The following is a 22,990-nucleotide window of genomic DNA, read 5'->3' as shown; positions in this document are numbered from 1 at the left end:
GATCATAACCAGTGGGCAGCCTAATGGTGAGTCAAATGAGTAATATGTTTACAGTAAGTAGTCCAAATTTATATCAAACTCTAGTTTTTTAAACTTCATGCTTTAAATTGCAGGCTAAGCCTGTGTGTTCAGGCCTTTCAGATGATGTATGTAGAAGAATACTGGATCTGCTTGTACAGGGGGAAGGAATATTTGAACAATGTATTCATCAAGCTAAGGTTGAGAAATATTACAAGGTTATATTAGCAAGAAATAAAAAATAAATAAATAAATCTATAGTTGTGGTGTGGAAAGTAAAGGAGGTCTAATAGTAAATGTTTCGTGGTTTTTAAAAGTGAGAGCTAGTTAGAAACACACATAAATGTATAGTTGCCTACCCTCATGCAAGAGGCTCCTGTCAGTTGCCTTGTATTGTACTTCTATTTTTCAAGATTCTTCAGATTCAGCCAGGAGTACCAATAAGTAGTTTCTTTGCAAGACCAGGGGTCTCTGCTGATGACTTTCAATATCCCCCCTTTTGGGAACCCCTGACAGCAGGGACTGGCTGGAAACTTTCAGCCTGGGGAGAAACACCATCACCATTGTTTAACCACCCTACGCTCTCCCCTCTAATATGCAGCAAGGATTAAACAATCATTCCCCCACACACACACACACACAGTGGGACAGCGCGCGCCGAAGGTGGGTTGCAAAATTTTACACTGTAATGCCCATTACATATAAAACCACACACCGTAATGCCAATTAAACATAATGCCACACACCGTAATGCCAATTAAACAATGCCCATTACACATAATGCCAACACCGCAATGCCCATTACACATATTGCCACACACCGTAATGCCCATTACACATAATGCCAACAACGTAATGCCCATTACACATAATTCCACACACCATAATGTCCATTAAACATATATTTGCCTGCTTTAACCCGTGGAGTACCGCTTTTTGTTCATTACCAATATATATATATGGGATGCAGTTAAAATCCCGGCGGTCGGGATCCCGGCGTTCAGAATCCCGACGCCGGAATCCCGACCGCTGAAATCCCGACACATTCTCCCTCCTGGGGTGTCCACGACACCCCTGGAGGGAGAATAAATTAGTGTGCCGAGAGTAGCGAGGCACCGGGCCCGCTGCGTGGCGAGCGCAGCGAGCCTGCAAGGGGGGGGGCGATCCACGTCCCCCCCTTGTCGGCATTTCGGCTGTCGGGATTCCGGCGTCGGGATCTGAACGCCGGGATCCCGACCGCCGGGATTCAATACTGAATCCATATATATATATATATATATATATATATATATATATATATATATATATACACACAAACACATATATATATATATATATATATATATATATATGTATATACACACACACACATATATATGCACACCAGAATATCTATATTTATAAGTCCAGGTAGAAAAATGTACTTACAGTACAGGCAGTTTTTTTAGCAGGGTCAGCTCGAGCTCAAACTCAATGAGCTCCTCCAGGGCCCCCTCACTACATGCAGCATCCATGATCCGTTTCCAGGCTTCCCCTGCCAGGAACAGTTCCTGGTACTTCAGACCTGGTGCAGGGCCACATCGCGCTCCCGCCCACGTCCTCTGCCATTTCTACACAGCCTGGGACCAGGTGAACTGTACCTGCACCCCCTCCCCTCTCATCAGCCCTGGGTAAATGCTTGTTGCCTAGGGGTTCTATTTAAGCAGCACGCTAGCACTACCTGAAGCCGCATTTCCGGGTAGCGCTGGCTGCGCTGTCATACTCTGACAGACACTAGAGGTACAGCAGTACCTCTAGTGTCTGTCGCTTATAAGGCGGCGGCCATTTTTGAAGGGGCCGTCGCCATACATGGAGTCCTGTGTGCGGCAGGACCCAGAGATGGCTGCGGCAGCAGGGCTGTGCAAGATACACACAGCCAGCCCAGGCTACATTTCGGCCCAGGGGGCATGGGGCACCCTGCCCTCTGGCCCAGCCCGCCCCTGTCTGACAGGAGAGAGGTGGCAGCACATCCTTACATATCCTTATCTGTGATGGTGTGCACTCACCCATAGCATGCTACTTATGCTGTAGTGTAATGGGGCCCACACATGTTGCAATTTTTGCCTATATGCTTAATATCTAAGCAATCTAGTAAAATCTAGTTAGATCGCTTAGAATTTAAGCACAAATCCCTGTTTGTGTAGGGCCCATAGCGATAGCAACATGCGGCTCCGCTTAGGAAAGAAATTACACATGGTCAAATTGCATTTGAAATTTGTCACGTGTGCATCACATTAATCATGTATATTGTGCGGAGTGAGAAGATAAGAAATATCACAGAAAATACTGTATATATTGAAGTTCTCATCCAAATCTGTCCAGCAGAAGACTCTAAACATGCTCCTCATGCCCATGGTTGGCCCATCATACACCTCTCTGTGGTCAGCTCCTGGATCTGACCACATTTTTTCTTAAACCCCATGTCCTTTACCAGTGGCGGGCGGTGGGGTGAGGCAGGTGAGGCACAGCCTTTCCTGTCATACTAGCGCATATGTTGGCGTTTTGAATTGATAAAGTATGTCAAAAATACAAATAATTTATAAAAAAAAATCTTATTTTTATTATTCTAATCATTTTTATAGTCAAAACGCTGGAGTAAAAAGTCTATGGCAGGTGAGGCAGTGCCTCACCTGGCTACCTTTTCTGCACATCTCTTATTGAAACTCAGTGTATACTGCTGCACATGTGTATAATGCTGGCATGTACCCCATGGCTCATATATTGTGTGCATATCTGGCTCTGGTACTTGCCAGGGACTCTTTAGCCATTTACCTCACCGCACGTCCATGCCCTCTATGTCATGTAACTTTGCCATTTCTTGCTTCCCTGACCTACTTTGTGTAGTAGCCGAACCTCTTTTCGGACCCCCGGGACCTCACGAGGGTCCAGATTGTGGGTCTTAGTGGCCGTGAATCCAATCTGGACCCAAGCCTGCAATCCTGCATTAGTTTCATCCAAATCGGTCCAACAGTGTCCAAATGCATAACGGACAAGCAAACAAATAACAGATAACAAATACAGTATGTAAGAGATGTTAATAGCAAGCATTTAAGCCTATACACACCCATATGTGGAGCTAGACATGCCCTTTAAGCCCATTGACAGCATGCATCACACAGTACATATTGTGTTTATTTACCTGATTTTAGTTTTCAAAAGTAGGCAAGTTAATATAAGTTAAATTAATGATATGGTATTACAGAATTGAAGTCAGTAAATCAAGTGTTTCAAGAATGAAATGGAAAGCGGATCTTTGCCACCAAATAGAAGGGACACTGCAAACATAAACAACACCCTTAGCTGACAAACTATCGATCGGTAAAAGTGTTATGTTCCAAATAAAACAAGAAATGATTTACAAACATAAACATCAGCTGTTGGTAATTATTCAAGCAGTGCTTCGCAGTTGTCTTAGAACTGATAAAATACCAATGAAAAAGTAACTACTTAAAATGAAGTAAACATTTTTAAAACAAGTTATTGATGTGAAGGGTGGTCATATTAATATGAATAAAATATGAATCCATGTATATATTCTCATAATAAATAAAAATACAGAAAACGATATAATGTGCCTATTAATGTATGTGCAGGATGGCACCAGTAAAGTATGTGTACTTATACATGGTGGGGAGGGGGATGTAGTAGACAAACCAGATGGATGTATTTTTCAATAAAAATAGCATTTTGTATTTACTGGTATGTAAAATATAAAAGCTCAATGCAAAATAACTGGAAATAGTTTTGTGTTGAGGAGCTGAAGGGATACTGTAGTGGTATAAATTACCAAAGGCTGAAGGGCAATTGTGTAAAACACTGTTCTATATGTTATTTGGCCTTACAAATCTAGATGTTTGGTGGTAAATGCTAAACTGGAAGACTATTCTGGGCAGAGTGGTCATAAAATCTAATAGAGTATATCCTGCCATCACCTTATCATTCTATGCACCCAGAGTGTAGCCATTTTTTTTTTATTTACATTGATTCGCATTTCACACTTCCGTGTCTGGTTTCTTTTTTTTTGTTTCTGCTTTGGGGAAAATGTGTTGGTTTGATTTTTTTTTACTACTGTGCAGATGTACTCATCCAAAAACAATAGTTAATGATGAAATTATCTTATTATTATTATTATTATTATTATTATTATTATTATTAGCAATATTTCCAGCCCAAACCATTTATTGCCATTTTCTATGAATTGTAAAATCTTTATATTTGATCTATTATTTAATTTCCTTTAACATAAACACATGTTATTTAATAAGCATGGATTTAAATGTAATAATTATTTCTTAAATGGTCTCTCCAATTATTATACTGTATGTATGGGCCAGATGTAATGTTGCCTGAGTTGGCGGCCATGCAGGATACCATCCAAACTTGCAATTTTTTTTAAAAGGGCAATCAGAGTTCAGCTGGCATCTGGCATGGCCACCGAATTTAGGAGACATTACTGTACATTTGGCCCAAAATGTTTGCCAACAATAAAATAGATACTTTATGCCTTATTCTGGTTACACACTATATAGTAATTAGGCTGATCAGCCAGCACTTTTTTGATTGGCCCAACAATTGTATAGCACATTGTCAGACCAATTAGCTGGTAAATGGCTACAAAAGCACCTGCATCTGTGGGATCGGTAGGTCAGAATTTGATGTCCTGCTTGATATTCTCATTCCTTGATCCTTTTCGAAGAAATCATGAACTGAGCTAAAAAATGTGCTCAGTATGTACCAGTGCACACTGATCTGATAATCGTTTTGTCGGATCAGAGAGTTTATTGGATCTGCAGAATTTTTATAACCAGCATATCTTCACTCTGCGCTTTTCAGATGCAACTATTTCTACAATTCCCATCCCTACAGAATTGTAATGGTGCTTCTCTCATAATCAGCCCTGCCTGAACTAAATGCTCTGTACTGCTCTACGGGTTGTTTGATTTCCGACCACTTCAAATTTGGAGAAATATAGACAAACTGCCGTTGAACATATTCAGACCCTATTCAAAATAACCTTAAAATAAGCGTAATTCTCTAAGGAGTTCCGTATGAATCAGGGGGTTGTACATTACTTTCCCTACATGGAGTTTTTTCTCAATTCAATGCTCAAAGCACCCTAACGGTCCAGAGTTTAAGGATATACATCCTTAACAACAGGGACTTAGCGCCTGACTCAGGGTGGTTTACAAAGCAGATTTGGTTTGCTAATGGACAAAACCATGTGCGCTGCAGGTGAGGCTGATGTTAAATCTGCACCCATTGCTTCAGCGAGTCAGCTCTTGACCAATCCAGGATTCTAGAGAGGAGACATGCATGGTAATAGCTGTGAATTTTGGGTAGACAGAGTTCACCTCTATATGTTGTCCTGTACATCAGGTCCAGTTTCAACCGAGGTCTCCTCCCACCCCACACAAAAACTCTGATTAGGGTCTGGATATCTAACCATCGTTGGGGTATCTAAATGGCTCATTTAAATTTAAATATAAGTCATATGTTTCTCAATTGTAGCGTTACACCTACACTGTAACGCCATACTCATAGGTGTTCATTTTTACAATCACCCTGAAATTCTTTTTCAAAAGTAGGCAAGTATAAGTAAACCATGTCTCCTTATGCAACCAATAAAATGTTCTCTTAAAATATTGCTGTGTACGTATATGTACACTCAGAGGTTGATAACGAAAAGAAAAACAAATGGCAAAGATATCAATCCACAAAATATCAGCAGCAACTAAAAAGTAATGTATTCTGTATAGAGATAAACTCACTTAAATTGTAACTGGAAACGGATGTACAAGATGTACGGTAATTCATTATGAAAATTGTGACTTTCCAAGTCTGCAAGAGACAGAATAATATAATGGCTCTATCAGTGATACCATCTGGATAAAGCAATTGTTGCTGCAATTTTAGCTCCTGAGAATTGCCTTCTACTGTATCATAGCTACAGTTACTATATTGTTTACAATCTGTAAGAAGATATAGGAGAAAATGGGAAAAAGTATCTGTTTTGCAGGAAGACTACGCATCCTGTCATCAAAACCCAATTAAGCATTTGTACTTTGTTCGCCGACAAGAAAAGATATTGTTGTGACAAACATTTTAAAGTAGCACTATTTTCTTAACACATACCATCTGTGGCTGTTCGATGTATGCTGATGTTTTACGTTACAAAACCAGTCATAAGAAGCCTCCACATGCTTTGTTAACCTAGCCATATCTATCAGACGGCAGTTGTAACATTACAAAAAAAAAATAATTTAAAAGGTGTCATTCATTTGCATTGTATTTATCTCTGTAATTGAATTTTATTCAAATAAACCAAGCCGTATATATTTTAGATTGGTATAAACTTTAAAGGGATGATTATATAGAAATAAAAACATATATAGATGTAAAGAATAAAAGGGTCTTGTTTGCAAAAGTTTGTACTTGTTCAGCTCGTAAAAGGTTATAGGGAACACAGGCTAGGATTTTATCATGTAGTACTGCTGAGCCTGATCTGTGATCTTTTATTTGTGTTCATTGATGTGTGATTTAAGCTAGTTTAAGAGATCTCTGATGGAAAAGTATATAGGCTTAGAGGGATGCATCAGATTGCGGAAAGAAAAACTCTGCAACTCACATTAAAGAAAACAAAAAAAAAACAGTCAAAGGAAAAAGGCCTATACAGAGGAAATGTAATTTTATACCATGTACTGTATGTCATAAAGAGGAGCCCTGAATCAGATGGAGCATTCTGAAATTTTAGTATTTATTATGAACCCCTCAGTGGCTATAACATTGTTTGTTTTGTTTGCTATTCCTAAACTCAGAAACTTGGTCTGGTTATCATTCTAGTACAAGTTTATTTTTGTAGCCCCACTCAAGGGGGTTGATCCAATTAACACACACCGGTATGTGAAGGGGTGAGTTGCAACTGCAACAGAATACAAACACCGGAAACTGTAGGGCATGCATGTCTAAACTATAGCCCTCCAGCTGTTGTGAAACTTATCCTTATGGTGGGGAGAAAATCATGTTTGATAGGATTACCCCTAAATGTGCAAAGGTTCTGACCTATGTATAAAATACAATTGGTAAAAGAAAATTCTAATTCTATAATAGAAGATTACATTCTGAGTAAGAAGGTGGAGAAATATCGTTACTGTGGATTTATTAAACTCCCAAATCATTTATAACTGCTGATACAGGGCCTGATTCAGACCTCCTCACTGTGTGTGCTGAGTGTTCGGAGTCCAGCGAGCAGGTAACCGCTGCCCTGCTGAAGGAACGCCCAACACCTGCACTTCCCTGCCCCTCTGCATGGCTGTGCACACAGGGGGAAAACCATTCACCATCGAATGACTATTCCCCTGCTCAAAGTACTGAGTGAGCCAGGACTCACTCGATGCTGCCAAGGCCGTGGGGGGCCGTGATGATGTCAGCAGCCCTCCCTCCTGACAGCGGGGGAATGCCCAGAAAATTCTGGCAGCTCACCCCCAAAATGCTGGTGGCTCACCCCCAAATGCCTGCAGGATGTCAGTGACCCTGCAAGCAGCGAGCAAAGGCTAGCCTTCACTTGCTTCATTCAGGAGGATGGTTCACGTATGCAAGGCAAAACATGTGCATGCACGGTCGTTTGATATTTGGACAGGCTGCGATTATGCATGCCCCCATTTTGAAGAACGGTGCTAGGTACCGCTCCCTCTCTTCTCCTCAAACACTGTAGCATGTCAATCAAGTTGTGGTTGACAAGACTGTGACTGTGAGAGACATTGCAAGACATCAAAAGACCCTTTCTGTAATGTGTTGCTGTTATTGAGGAGGGGATATACTTCTGTCAGTGGGATGGTGATGTGCTGCTGTTAGGTGGGGATGTGTTGTGGTCAATGAGGTTGTGATGTGCTGCTTTATTGTCAGTAGTGTATCTTCAAAATATGTTATTGTTTATGCCGGGCATGCATGGTGCAATGAATTACCTGTCATACTGGCAGACATTTTATCTTACCCTACAGATAACCAGAACATACACTGTGAGAGCATAAAAGGTCCAATGCGACCGACCAGACAGATAGAACAGGTTGAAATGGAGGAACATGGTGGACGATCTGTCATGTCTGAATTCTTGATATGTTTGGATCGGTCGGCTGCAGGGTTGTTTAATTGGACTGCAGCTACAATGATCTGGACTACCTACTGATATTGGGCAGTTTCTTGCCCTCAAGAAACTTCTCACCCATTAGGGCTGCTACCAGAAATAGTCCAGGCTGTTTTCAAACCCAATCTGCCCATGTATACTGTAGATCCCTAAAATGTTTTCTGTTGGTGTGAATCTGAAAGTATTTTCAGCTAGTATTGACAGAACCCTTAATCAGCTATGGCACATACATTCTACTGGCTATGGCAATGAAGGTACACAGTCTTCATCAAATGTTCAACACATTTTGTGTGCACAGCCTTTGAATCATTTCTTTTTCATATACATTGTAAAAACAAATGTCAAGATAAGTACATTTTGTCACATACATTCTAAACTATTTTATTACTTTTGTTCAGCACCACCAGTTATATAAACCATCAGATATCTGTGGTGGTAGCTTTATATTTAAATAGCTCTGATAGTAAATAATGCTTCCAATCTCAGAACATAGACTAGTGAAGTCTACATTAGAGAGCTTAAGCTTTCTATGGGGACTATGAAAGCGGCCTACATACAATATGCGTCCTTCATTGTATAGTCTGTCATTTATGAGTCACAGTGCAAAGAAGCACTTAAAAACCCTCAGTAAGCTAGCTCGGACCTAGGTGCAATGGAAGGGTGGTTTCCAAGTTCTAAAAGCCTTAGCTTTTTGGCACCAATAGCTACAGTAAAACCAATATTACAGTATATATGGTACCTGTAGGCTACATTTTTCCCCAAAGAATTACATTTAAAATTATCTGCCAACTGCTCACCTGAAATGTCCCTAGTTTTTAACTTCCCTTTTGTTAATGTTGAATGTAATTGTAACAATGCAACCTATGTGCTTGATAATTTTTTATTTATTAAATAGCAGTATTTAAAATGTATAAAGAAGTGTAGTATAATCAATGAACTTGCATTATTAGGGTTGTAGACAAAAAGAGTTACTCACAAACTCACATATAGCAGTAGTTGGATTTTTTGTGCCTGTTAGGAAACTACAGTAACTTTTCTACTGTTTACTAATATTACCCACTAGGTTGTGTGGATTAAAGGTTAAAAGGTGACATTATAGGCATAATAAGGTCATGTGTAAGGCGTCCATCAGTAACAGTGTATACCTCCACACTAATGAAATGTGCCCTCTATAAATTTAAAGTGTGTTCTGTTATTTGTGATGGAATAACAAAGTAGACAGGAGGTGTAATAAGAATCAGTAATGCTTAACGTGTCATTTTCGTTTTCAAGTTTTTCTGCCATCTGTGACCTAGTGATAACCTGCATGCTTGTTATGCATAAATTCCATTATTCTTGCATAGTTTACTGTTCCCATGGAGTTACTATACAACAGTGATTTTCCTTAGAATGTGTCTCATCAATTAACATACAAATGAGTGTAAAAAGAAAACATTTTATGTAACTTGTCATTGTGAAGTGTTTCTCACACATAAGCAAAAATATTTATATATACTGTAATACATATATATATATATATATATATATATATTTCTATACACATAAATACAGTATGTATCTCTATCTAATTTATATATATATATATATATATATATATATATATACACACACACACATACAGTACAGTGGTAGAAGTATGAATAAGTGAACGTTCGTTACGTATAGTGTACAACACCATATGCCACTTTTGTACATTATGCACTACAGTATTAGAACCCCTTATACTATCGAGTGCCAATTTTTACATTATGCCACAACGAATGAGTTAAAATTGACATCATGCCACACAGAATGAGCCTATTTTCACATTATGCCACACGGAATGAGTCAAAATTCAGGGACTTATTGTCACTGACAGCAGGGAAAAAGTGACAGTAGGGACTGTGAGTGACAGCAGCAACACAGGGACAGTGAGTGACAGCAGCAACACAGGGACAATGAGTGACAACAGCGACACAGAGAGAGTGACAGTGGGGTCACTGGTTGGAGTGACAGCAGGGGCAAAGGGAGAGTGACAGCAGGTAAATCAGAGAGAGTGAGAGCAGGGACACAGAGAGAGTGACAAAATTCAGAGATATAGGAACAGTGACAGCAGGGCAGTGAGTGTCAGCAGTGACATAGGGAATCTGTGGGAACCTAACTCACCCTGCCATGGCTTCCACTAGTAGGTACAGCTACAAATGCAACATTTCAGAAAGGGAATTCTGTCTTCAGGATGATTAAGATCTGCTAGACGATGACATGTGTGTGTGGGGGGGGGAGGCTGGAGGGGATCTCTGAATGTGATGTCTGCCTAGGGGGGAGGGGGGACTGTGCCACAGTAGCTACTTATAGTATGGAGATGCATGGCACTCCAACATTTATAGAAAAACACCCAACACCCAAAAGAGCAAGCTATTCCAGAAACTTTGTCAATTTCTATTCTTTATGCCAAATAAACACATTATTGTTTTTCTACAGGTTGATTAGGGGATCCCAACAGTCAGGGTGCTAACCCTGACAATTAAGGGGTACATTTACTAAAGCTCCTAACAATGAAAATTGGTGATTGGCCATACCAACCATTCAGATACTGTCCATATTTTCTATTTTACATCCTACATAATGATAGACATAATCTGATTGGTTGATATGGGCACCTTTTTTTGTATTTTTAGAAGCTTTAGTAAAGTTACCCCAAATACATACCTATGGGATTGTGACCATTGGGATTCCACAGGTGGTATTGTGAGCACAGTGGGGATTCTGTTGCCAGGATTGTGGCCTTCAGCATAGCCACTGTCAACTACATCCCTTTTCTACAAATGTTGGAGTGCCATCCATCTTTTTTTCTTACACATGTCCAGGGGTTTTATTAAGATCAAGGAACACTGCAGTGATGTTTCAAAGAATATTCTTTTCCTTACTTAAGGTATATTTTTGCTACAGTATAACATCCCTTCCAAGTCCCAAATAAATTAACATACTGTACAGTAAGATAAAATATTATATTCTACAGACATTTTCAAAAGAGAAATATATTTTTAAAGTGAATGCAATTGCTGTACCTGACAGTATTAACACAACATTGATCAGGATGAGGACACATATCAGGTATCCAATAAGTTTGACAAAGAAAACATCTTCCCTGTGTGATGGCAACAAAGAGTAATCTAGTGATGATGTTTATAGATTTTCCGTGTTCTTGCACATTATATAACTGTCTATTACCGTGTCTTTCTCAAGAATCCTACTTTTTAAAAATTCCCTCTGAAAATGACTAAGAGAAGTAAATAATTACACATAACTTGCAAAGATTGCTTTTTAAATAAGACTTTTACACGCCTTTGTGGAAAGCTTACAGTTTATAAATTGTAAGCTCGGGCATCTTACAATTGCAGACTCCGTTAATGATTTAGGTGTTTCACCTTTCAGTAGATGTAAAATAGAGTTGGACACAGCTTTTCAAATGATAGCATAATGAGTTTTTTGATTTATAGCATATAGCTGACTTTCAAATACCAATTTAGCTGGAGCCAAGCTTTCAGCGCTATTGATGATGTTCTACAAAACATATGTTCTAATTAATAATGTGGCACAAGGTGTGGTTGTGGACAGCTTCACAATGACTAGTTCTTTATTCGGAATGAAAAATAGATTTGAGCATCTTGTCTTGAATGATTATTGCAAATACATAATGAAGCAAATCTGATTTTCCCTGAGCAATTCAACAAAACCTTGCTGCAGCTATTTATTTAATTGTGATAAATAAATGATGATTTTATAGCGGGTGCAATGGGATTTAAACTGTATAAAATGTTAACAAGGTAGATTGTGAAACCGCAAAGCATTATTCACCCGAAGCTCAGCAATCCAGTGTTTAATGTCCCATTCATTTATTTTTACTAAAGACATTACTGTTGTTTCTATAGTAATTTTCATGCAGAATACAGAAATTATTGAATAAAAAAAACTGCTGTACTGTATACAGCAGTATATCATTTATTAAGGTTTATGTGAAAAATGCAATCGTTCCTACATTGTTTATTTTGTTGTGATATGCATGAAGACTTCTCTTTGACATTTTTGATATAAATACGTGTTTCGTATTATATTTCTGTCGAATGTGGGACATAATACACGGTTTATTTATTTACTTATTTATTTATAAAGGATTATTGAATAATCCTGTTTGCTCGTGTAGATAAGGAATCCAGGTCACAATATGCTGTTTATTCAAATGTGCCACATTCATTAAATCATTGTACAAATAGAGCCGTCATTATCAAAACATGTAGTTTACTTGCTCATCAATTATCACCAAATAATTTTTTATATATATATATATATATATATATATATATATATATATATATATATATATATATATATTACACCTTTTCCATTGAAATAAATATGTTTTCATTTTAGGACAAATGTAGTTTGATGCAGCACGGGTTGTGAACTAAAAACTGTAAAAAAATTATTACTAACTAAGTCATTGTCTGATTTGTATTTAGTTTTAAAGAAATATTTAGTATACTGCCCCACATATTATTGCATGTGTAGCTAAGGGCCTTATTCAGACCTGTTTGCTAGGCTGCGTATGTCCGTGCATTTGCATTCGAGTCGATGTGTATGCGTACACATCCCATTGAATGCAGACGCACAAGTGAAAAATCATTCAATGGTTTCCGATCATCAATGATTTTTTCCCATTCGCAAATAAAAATTATTTCCGACGGAGGTGGCTGAAAAAGGGGGTTGCTGCATTTGCAGGGGAAAGCTCAGCATTTTCATGAGGACGCCCATAAAATACTGGGCATTCGCCTTCTGCCAGCCCCTGCCACCCCCATCCCTCCCATGCTTGTGTGAACACCTCGGCGAGTGAGATATTCGTGCATCCGAAGACCCGAACCATCGGAAACAAGAACAAATTCGGCCCTGACTGATCAAACCTGAATCAGGCCCTCATGTGTATTTATGTACAATTCCCATATTTCTAATTTATTTTCTGAAATCAATTTTTTCCCGTTTGACCTAATACTCATTGATATCTAAACATTTCAGACAGTCAAACAAATAGCTAAGGATCAACGCAGTGCAACAATATCTTGACCTTTATTATAATCTAAAACTGCCATAATAGACACTGCGTATTTGTAATAGGCACTGCATATTATTTGTGATGGCTGATTTCATGGGAACAGATTTTATTTTTGTTACATAAAATAATTGAGTTGCCAAAGAAGATGCCAGCAGTATGACTCAACGAGGCCTACAATTTTCTGTTTACAATAAAACATCATTATCATGTATAAAATGCTAATGTATGTTGCACCCTCAAGTGGTTGTCTTATTTACTGTAGTGGAATTATGCAAATGTCTTGATTAAACTCTCTATCAGCTGATTACATATAAACACATAAGTAATAAGCATTAATGTAAACAATGACACAGGCACATATACAGTATTGCCAGGGAAAGGGTCAGCTTTTATTTCTAACACATATATATATATAATGGCAATCGAAAACTAAAGCAATGAAATATTAACTATTTGTGAGCCAATTTGTTCTCACAATAACAACTAAACAACAACTAAATCAAATTGAGGATGGGACAACTGCCAGCTTATCCTCACAAAGCAACTCAAAAGGGGGACCAGCTGCCAGCCCTTTTAGGGATGTCTATCAGGAAGGTGGCCAACTGCTCACCCAAGCATCCAAAATCTCTAACCAATGACAGGTGGTGCCACTGACCCTGTAGGATAATAACCTCTCACACTGGCAGGCAATGCACCTCAGGGCACAAACTCTTTATAAAAAAGGGATTATTCCAATAGGAACCACAGATGACACCATGCACCAAAAAAAAATCAAGCTTACCTGAGACCTCTAATTAAATCCTGAATGAATAAATACATCTTCTCTTTACCTTTTTTGTGAATATTTTCATCCCTTACTCATTAAGATGAAACCCATCAGAACTATATAAATGTCCATTCTGAAACCATATTCAGTAGATGGATAAGGGATCACAAAACCACCAGAAGACACAACATTCCTGCCTATACCACATTATATAAATGTCCTGACAATGGCTGCAATTTAAAAAAAGTCTTTAAAATCCTTTACATTTTAAAAGATGCATACAATTATGTTTAAAACCATTTACAGTACTGTAGCTTAGTTACCAGTGCAAATTATCTATACTTTAATAGCAAAAGGACAACTTTGAGGAGTGACTTACAGTAAATCTACAGTATGTTGTCATTGTCTTTCAACTGCTGGGTGACCTGGACATGTGTCCTGCTGCTTGGTCTGGAAACTATGACAGACCCGCTTGGTGATTTGGGAACTGTAACAGTTATTTGCAGCCACCCAGTATTCAGGGATTTTTCAAATTTTAATTAAGTGAAATGGGGTAAAATGCTCCACCCAGCAAACTTTTGAACCATTTGAAACTGGGCACATCAGTTTGTTAGTTATACTGTTATACTGTTAGTTACAGTATACTGTACTAGAAAGTCCATACAGTATATTAAAGATTTTCATTATGAAATTGGTTATTTTTACATAATACAACTGTTTGCTATTAAACATATTTAAACACATAAAAATTCATAAAAATGCTTTTTCATTTCAAATATTGTTTTAGTCTATTTAATGCTTTTTCCCTCAATTTGAAAAACTGTATGCAGGTAAATATCTTGACATTTTAAAGACACATGTTTTTTGTTTTCTTTTACAGAGCAAGAGGAGTGTGTTAATTGTACAGAGGAATGCAGAGTACTCGGCCATTCTGACAGGTGTTGGATGCCACAATTTACCGCAGCAAACCAAGTTGAAAATGCTGATTACCGCACAAATCTTTTTGTTCCAACTGTTGAAGCTCACGTTGAAACTGAGACTTATGAAACTGTGAACCCCACTGGAAAAAAGACTTTTTGTACATTTGGGAAAGACAAAAGAGAGCACACCATTCTCATTGCCAATGTTAAACCATATTTAAAAGCCAAGCGTGCCCTGAGTCCTCTGCTGCAAGAGGGTCCCTCTGCATCTAGCAGTCCAACCAAGACATGCATTGAGCCTTGTGCCTCAACTAAGGGACCATTGAATGGCTGTGAAATAAAATCAGGAATGTTGGCAGAAACAACCAATCAATACCTGTCCTCTGATAGTCAGTACATATCACCTAGTAAGCAGACAAAGGACCCACAGTATATTGCATCAGACCTAATGGCTCATGTGTTTGCCGATGTGCACTCCAGAATTAGCCGAGACTCAAGTGAAATGGACGCTGTCTTAGACCACCTGGAGCATTCCAATCGTGATATGGGCCGAGAGTCAGTAGATGCTGAGGAAGTTGTGAGAGAAATTGATAAGCTTTTACAAGACTGTCGAGGAAGCGAACCTGTCGCTGTAAGAAAGTGAAAAGGACAGAAAGGCTATTGTTGCCTTATTTCAAAGTAAAATACAGTTTTCCCTTAGAACAGCACATTTGCAGGGGAGACGGGAGATGGATGTTGCTTTGTGGCTATAAGTGAACATTTAAAGTGCCCCCAAAATCTTGTCACTGTTTTTATGTTACTCAGATTACACTGGATTTATTTTGGCAAAATTTATCTTGGACACACTCAAGAAAAAAAATGTTTTAGTGAAATTTGACAATCTGTTATATAAGGATACAGAACTGGAACTACTTTTGGAGTTGTGCAACTTCCTACTGTAGTTGTTGTGACTTTTCATTTGCTGAGGAAAAAAACCCATTGATTAACAGGGTTAACTAATTGTGGATTTTAAACAACCATCACTAGCTTCTAATTAAAGTCCTAACTAATTTTGCTGTAGTCCTAGTTGCACCAAACATCAACACCCATTTGTGGTAACCATTTCTATATAAATGAACAACATTCCAAAACATTTTCAGTACAACATGTCAATGTCATGTAGTGTATTCCATACCACACATAGTATTATATCAAAATTATATAGTCGATTTATTGTGTCCTGCACTAGCATAACTTAATTCACTTTATGTAAAATGAAAAGTGTTGAAAAATAAGAATTTTAGTGTCCTACAAAAAAATATATATATACACACAGATATTTACATATCTAGAAAATTATGTTTTTAAACCTCTATGAAAGGGGTTCTTAAAAATCTTTTGCCATTTAAGGGTAAAATGCATATTTAATAACACCACTGAAAAGTTTTTTTTTATTAATTTGTGGACACTAAAATTTGCTCAGGAAAGTAAAATGTCCTATTCATTAAAGAAAATATCACATCGCCATTTAAATGTGCAAATGTAAGAAAATTTAAATGTGTTTACATCAAAATTACATATTTTTATGATTTATTTGCAATTTTTAGTGCATATGAGCCAAATTGTTGAGTGTATAAGAGCTATATTGTGTATTTTATTAAATTAATATATAGTTGTGTTGCAAAAAAAAAAAAAAAAAAGAATAATAATTTGGGCTTATATTGTAAATGGCAAGTGTTGCCTCAGTAGTTGTCGAACTCTATGAGTTTTTGTTTTCTTGTTCCCTCCTCTCTAGTGGAGTATGGGAATCAGCGACTCAGAGCTCAGTCTCTTGTTACATGTATAGTCTTAAAATTGCAGTAGTACATAATCTGTTCCAAATGCGTTCAAGTGGACTGTCGGAGCAAAGAACAAGAAACAACCGTCTTCTTTAACAGTGCCATTGTAAAAGATTACATATTAGTCCATATGAGGAAACCAAAAAATAAAAGAAAAGAATATATATATATATATATATATATATATATATATATATTCCAGTTTGTTTGGCACTCTGGAGGATTGGAGAAATGCCAGGGTGCCTTCTTAAAGGTGCATGCAGTATATTTACCTCCTCGCCCTGTTGGACCTAGTAAGGAGAAGCGGCACTCCACGGACAGAAAAACACATTTTTCTTATTTATGTCATTGAAGAAAAAGAGTAGTACACATAGTCAACGTTTCAAGACCTTTCGGTCTTTTCTTCAAGACTTGTACTGTGAGTGCAAGGTGGTGCTGTGCTCATGAAAAAAGCACACAAGCACAGCACAACCTTGCAATCACAGTATAAGTCTTGAAGAAAAGACCGAAAGGTCTTGAAACGTTGACTATGTGTACTACTCTTTTTCTTCAATGAAATAAATAAGAAACATGCTTCTCCTTACTAGGTCCAACAGGGCCAGGAGGTAAATATACTATATATATATATATATATATATATATATATATATATATATATATATATACAGATATCCACTCAGTCCCCTAAACAGGTCTTTTCATCTGGTCTCTGTAGTATCGATTACATGGTTTTTGCGCCTGATGAGACCTGATGAAAAGACCACTCTTGGTCTTGAAACGTTGTCGCACTTTCCTGTACTAATGCTGTACTTTAATATAACTATGATTTGAACACAAGTCCGATGAGTGCTGCCTCTATTTTGTACAAGAAACCTGTTTAGGGGACTGAGGGGTAGATTTATGAAGCAGTGATAACGGAGGAGAAGTGATACAGTGCCTGGTAATTTATCACCGGACATTCAGCTCCTATTTAAACCCAGCCTGTAACGTAACAGTCAGAAGCTGATTGGCCAGTGATAAAGTACCAGGCACTTTATCACTTCTCCCCCTTATCACTGCTTCATAAATCTACCCCTGAGTGGATATCTGTATATATTCTTCAATTGGAAGGCACCACTGCATACATGATTCATCTGGAGTGCCAAACATTGTTCGCAAGAGTATATATATATATTTATATATATATATATATATATATATATATATATATACTGTATATACCAACAAAAAATATATAAGGCCTTAGTAATCATTGTATCCTCTAAAACTGGCACCAATTGTGGTTCATATCAATAGCACCAATTTTGAATCATATTAACAAACATACAAATACATTCTGAATAACAAGTTTTCAGCTGTATTCACACATGAGAAAGCAAATTCTTATTTAATAAAGAGTCTTTGATGCAAAATTTATGTTTAACTATTTTGCGTTTAAATATTTTTTTTACTTAATAGGATGCCACAAGACTTATAAATCACCAATATTTATAGTAATGGGATTGGAAAGTACCCCCCACATTATATACTTTACTAAAGAGAGCCATCAGCTGCTGTGATGCTGCTCAATATTCGCCACAACCACACAACGTGAATAAACTCCAAAGATGTCATGTTTATTAAGCAGTGCACATTTTACATGGCATCTGAAAGACCTGGCCATAAAGCTTCGTTGGCTTTCTGTGCTGCCTTATGGAAAGAAAACACATTTAGCAAATATGTTCTTCAAAGATATATTGTATAACAACAGAAAACTTCGTATACTTGTGTCCAGAAACATTTTTAAAAGGTATTATTTTATTAAGTGCATGTCTTTTTAATACATCTTTATAAAATAAAATAAAAAACAAAGGCATAAAAATAAAGAAAAATGCATAAATATGATATGCACAGATACATGTTGAGCTCAGCGAACATTGCTGCCCCCTGCATAGATTATGTACACTGTATAAAACATCACTCCTGTGCAAGAAAACAGAATGTTAAATTTGAACAAGAAAGTGTCACAACGACCATACAAACTTGCTGACAGGTTTAACCTGGCATTACCATAGTTTCATGTCAATTTGAACCATTTCTTTGTACTAATTAAAAGTCAAAACATGTACTTGTGGGTCTGTGATTTGAGAATACCATGTCTTTTCATTCCTCCAGGAAATGTCTTGTGACAGCGGTTCATTGTCAGTTGCCTACTGGCTGCATTGCATTGTTAATTGTATCTCATTTTTGTGCTACAAAGAGTGCCGTAAACAACTGACTGTGTACAAATGCTGCACTGCTCTACATATTTTGGACAATTTATGTACCTAAATGTGTTGTCTCTGTGTTCTGCAATGTTCCAATGCGCCAGGAGGGTAAAGCTTGATTTTGTTTGATAGCTGAAACTCCACAGTAAAATTAAATTCATTTCTCGCCTCTACATAATTCTTTCAGTAGGCAATGGTAGTTAATAGAATTAGCTACAGTATTTTTTTAATGCTTAATAAGCTGGTTTGAGAAAATATAAAAGTCAAATGGATTTCATACACTGAACTGTGTCTCTACTGAGCTATGAAATAATCAGTTGTCTAGCTTTTCAACACAATTACACTGAGCAGTTAGACACACTAAAGAAAGACCATGTCATGTTTACAACTCATATTTGTATTTTTTGACATTGTATGTTTATATTTTATCTGACTGGAAACTAAAATGTAATGGTATTTTGGAATTTGTTTGTGGTTTGCTTCAAATGGGTATAACATCGCTTTACTTATAAATGGCTATAGCAAATCGGATCAAATAATTCTAATAACAGAGACTTACATAAACAAACTATTAAAATCAAAGTTTAACTGAAAGGTTAGTGATTTTTTGTTAACTTTCAATTCAATTCATCACGGGCATTTTGTTTAAATGACCTTACAAAATATTAATCTTATCATTTCAAAGTACTACTATTCATTTATGTTGGTTTGGTAATTTTGACCGTTTTATTGCGACATCGAGGCTAAACATATCACCTCTGTACATTATCCACTCACTTCAGTAGAAACTGAGATATTTATCTAATTGGAGCAGTGTGTGCCAGATGCTGCAAAAATACTACTCCATCTGCATGGCCATTGTATCCATGGAGACTGGGTACATAGGGACATAACCAAATCAAGGAGGCACCTCCTCCAAAACAATATAGGACCTGTCAACGCAGGTTGTAATAGTTGTCATTTGTCCTTCTCAGAAGCTAACCTAGGCCTTCAACGGGCACCTCCAACAGGCCACCACACGGTAATTAGTACCCACTTCCCCCTCTTGGCTTTTATGTCCATTTGTAATAACACTCACTAACTGTATATTCCATTGCAGAAATTACATTTTGTAGCTTCTGAATATTACTACTGAATTTCATAGTATATATATATATTGTGCAAATACATATAGACATGTAGCATTAACAGTGTATGCCTTAGCTATGATATTCAGCCATTATCATACAGTAATGACATACAGGACTGGTATACACATTCTTGGTGTAGCTATTAGGGCATGCTTCAGGCATCTTTAGCACTATGGAGGGCATTAGGCTAACTTTCCATGCAAATAGGCTTTAGTGGTAAAATGCTTCAGAGAGTAAAACATAGGTACATGAACACAACCCTTCACATGCGGCCGAAGGGGAGAGAAATCATTTGATGGCCGATAACCTTAGAATGATTTTTCTCTCCTTCGGAAATGAGTCAGTCTAAACTCACTTTTATTTCTAATAGCTGAATAAGGGGCGTCAGCCATCCGCCCTGAGCAGGCAATGCCACGCCTGCATTCCCGGGGGAATGCCCAGCATTCTTATAGAAAGCTAGGCGTTCCCCTGTTTGCCCCCATCCGCCCCCTCTGGAGCGAATGGCCCGGCATTGTGAAACTCTCCAAAGCCGTTTGTTCCGGGGGTTTGCACATGCACATAAATGCAATCCCCAAACATCGATAAAGGGTCCGATTTAGGCCCAACTATGAATGGGTCTTAATAGGCCCTATGAATGCTGTAGTTCAAGCTTAAATTCCAGGCTATAAAACAGTGCTCACATTTAAATGAAACACACATTTTAAACTTGCTACATTAGCTATTTGTCTAAAATAAGCATCTCAGCCATGACAGCCTCATACTCGGTCACCCCTTCCTTGTAGCAACTGGCAAGATAGTATAACACTGCAATCTCAATTTGACAGCAGCATATAATGAATTCACTAAGTAATAATGTCTCTATAGAAATGAGTTGGATAACAAAGAGGGTAGAGTTCATAGTTATCTTTACAAGAACACTGTACAATATAAAAAACTGTACAATGCAGTTATTTCACTTTAAGGGGTCAATTCAATTAGGGTTGCCATTGCAATGGTGTAGAAATGCTGGCAACTGCAGCTATACACACGTCACAACTCAATCTCTTTTTGGACTCATTCATTTTTACCCCTATGGGGCTGTCAATGATAAACAGAAATGTGCTATTCCACAAGTGCTGCACATACCCGCACTTACGCTACACATACTCACACTTACGCTGCACATACCCGCACTTATGCTACACATACCCGCACTTACACTACACATACTCACACTTACGCTGCACATACCCGCACTTATGCTACACATACCCGCACTTACGCTGCACATACCTGCACTTACGCTACACATACCCGCACTTACGCTGCACATACCCGCACTTACACTACACATACTCACACTTACACTACACATACCCGCACTTACGCTGCACATACCCGCACTTACGCTACACATACTCACACTTACGCTGCACATACCCGCACTTACGCTACACATACTCACACTTACGCTACACATACCCGCACTTACGCTGCACATACCCGCACTTACGCTGCACATACCTGCACTTACGCTACACATAACCGCACTTACGCTGCACATACCCGCACTTACGCTGCACATACCCGCACTTACGCTACACAAACTCACACTTACGCTGCACATACCCGCACTTACGCTGCACATACCCGCACTTACGCTACACATACTCACACTTACGCTGCACATACCCGCACTTACGACAGCGACTAATTCACACCTAACTAAATTGATTGTAAATGGCTTCCGGGAAGACTTTCCACTTTTAAGCAACAGTAAAATATGACAACTTTCCTTGTAGCTATCTTGGAAAATTGAGGAAATCTGTTTACATATCTTGTATCACATATAGGAGGTATTCAATTGGCTACATTAAATTACCACAGCTAATTGATTTGCCGGAGGCTAGTAACTCCAGCACAGTTCAGGGATTGTGCTTCGCTTTCCTCAGGCACATGAAGCATAATCCCCTATAGGCAGCCATCTGAGCCATTATAACAAATGGGATCTGAAAACTTATTCCAGATCCCATGTGTTATTGCCTGAAAATGGGACATTTTTCTCCTGAAAATTGGCTTTAATTAGATAGTCCGATAGTGAACTTCGGTCAAAAATCAGGATATCAGCCTGTGATTTGGGAGAAAAATGATCTGGGCTAATTGAATACAATCTATAACCTTCATAGTATAGGACTCTATAAATATGTTTTATCCCTTTGGAAGCAAATGTGTAGTATGATATAACTATGAAATCTTTTATTAGTTTAAATTCTAAGTAAGCACTTCAGTTTCAATAGTATGCAATTTTGCAACAAATGATGACTGCTTTACAATTTACATCTTGATGATACCCTGAAACAGGGGTGTATTTAAGACTCTGTCCGCCCCTAAGCACCACTTTTTTTGCCTCCCCCCTTCCACAGAGAAAAAAGAGGGAGAGAGGTTAGCTGCCACTGCCTGCCTGTCATGGGCCTAGCTGGAAATCCGTCCCTGCCATGAAATCCTTTCTATTAGTGTAATCTTGCTATTTATAAAATAATATTGCATTGAAAGTAAGTTTACATATTACTGGTCATATTATTTTACAATTATCAGATGGCAGATAATGGACAAAGTATTTGTGTAAAAAAAAAAAGAAGGGGGCGTGGCCTGGCAGCCATAGAGAGCAGTCGCACCATCCCAGGGCTCTCAACAAACCAACCTCTCCCGCCCGCTCCTAACTACTACTTGCAAAACCCTGTACCTGGGGAGATATCCTTGGGGTCCCGGACCCCCTTGCCGGGCTCTGTGGGAGGCTGCGGAGTCGGGGCGACTGCGTGCAGCCGCCTGCGGATTGCGGCCTACCCGCG

General features: G+C 38.2%; 1 protein-coding gene across 6 annotated transcripts in view; it reads left to right on the top strand.

Annotated features, from left to right (window-relative positions):
• PCDH17 (protocadherin 17) overlaps positions 1–16,809 on the top strand; it is a 165,659-nt gene extending 148,850 nt beyond the window's left edge. For all 6 annotated transcript variants that reach the window (XM_083168902.1, XM_083168899.1, XM_083168898.1 and 3 more), the window contains one exon: positions 14,930–16,809. In XM_083168902.1, coding sequence (XP_083025028.1) covers positions 14,930–15,612 — 683 coding nt within the window. In that variant the 3' untranslated portion in view covers positions 15,613–16,809. The remainder of the gene's footprint in view (positions 1–14,929) is intronic.
• The last annotated feature ends 6,181 nt before the right edge of the window (positions 16,810–22,990 follow it).

Source organism: Crinia signifera, chromosome 2 (assembly GCF_055691185.1).
Source record: "Crinia signifera chromosome 2, ASM5569118v1, whole genome shotgun sequence".
Classification (NCBI taxonomy): domain Eukaryota; kingdom Metazoa; phylum Chordata; class Amphibia; order Anura; family Myobatrachidae; genus Crinia; species Crinia signifera.
Note: the sequence above shows the minus strand (reverse complement) of the source record. Positions and strands in the feature narration are given on the sequence as shown.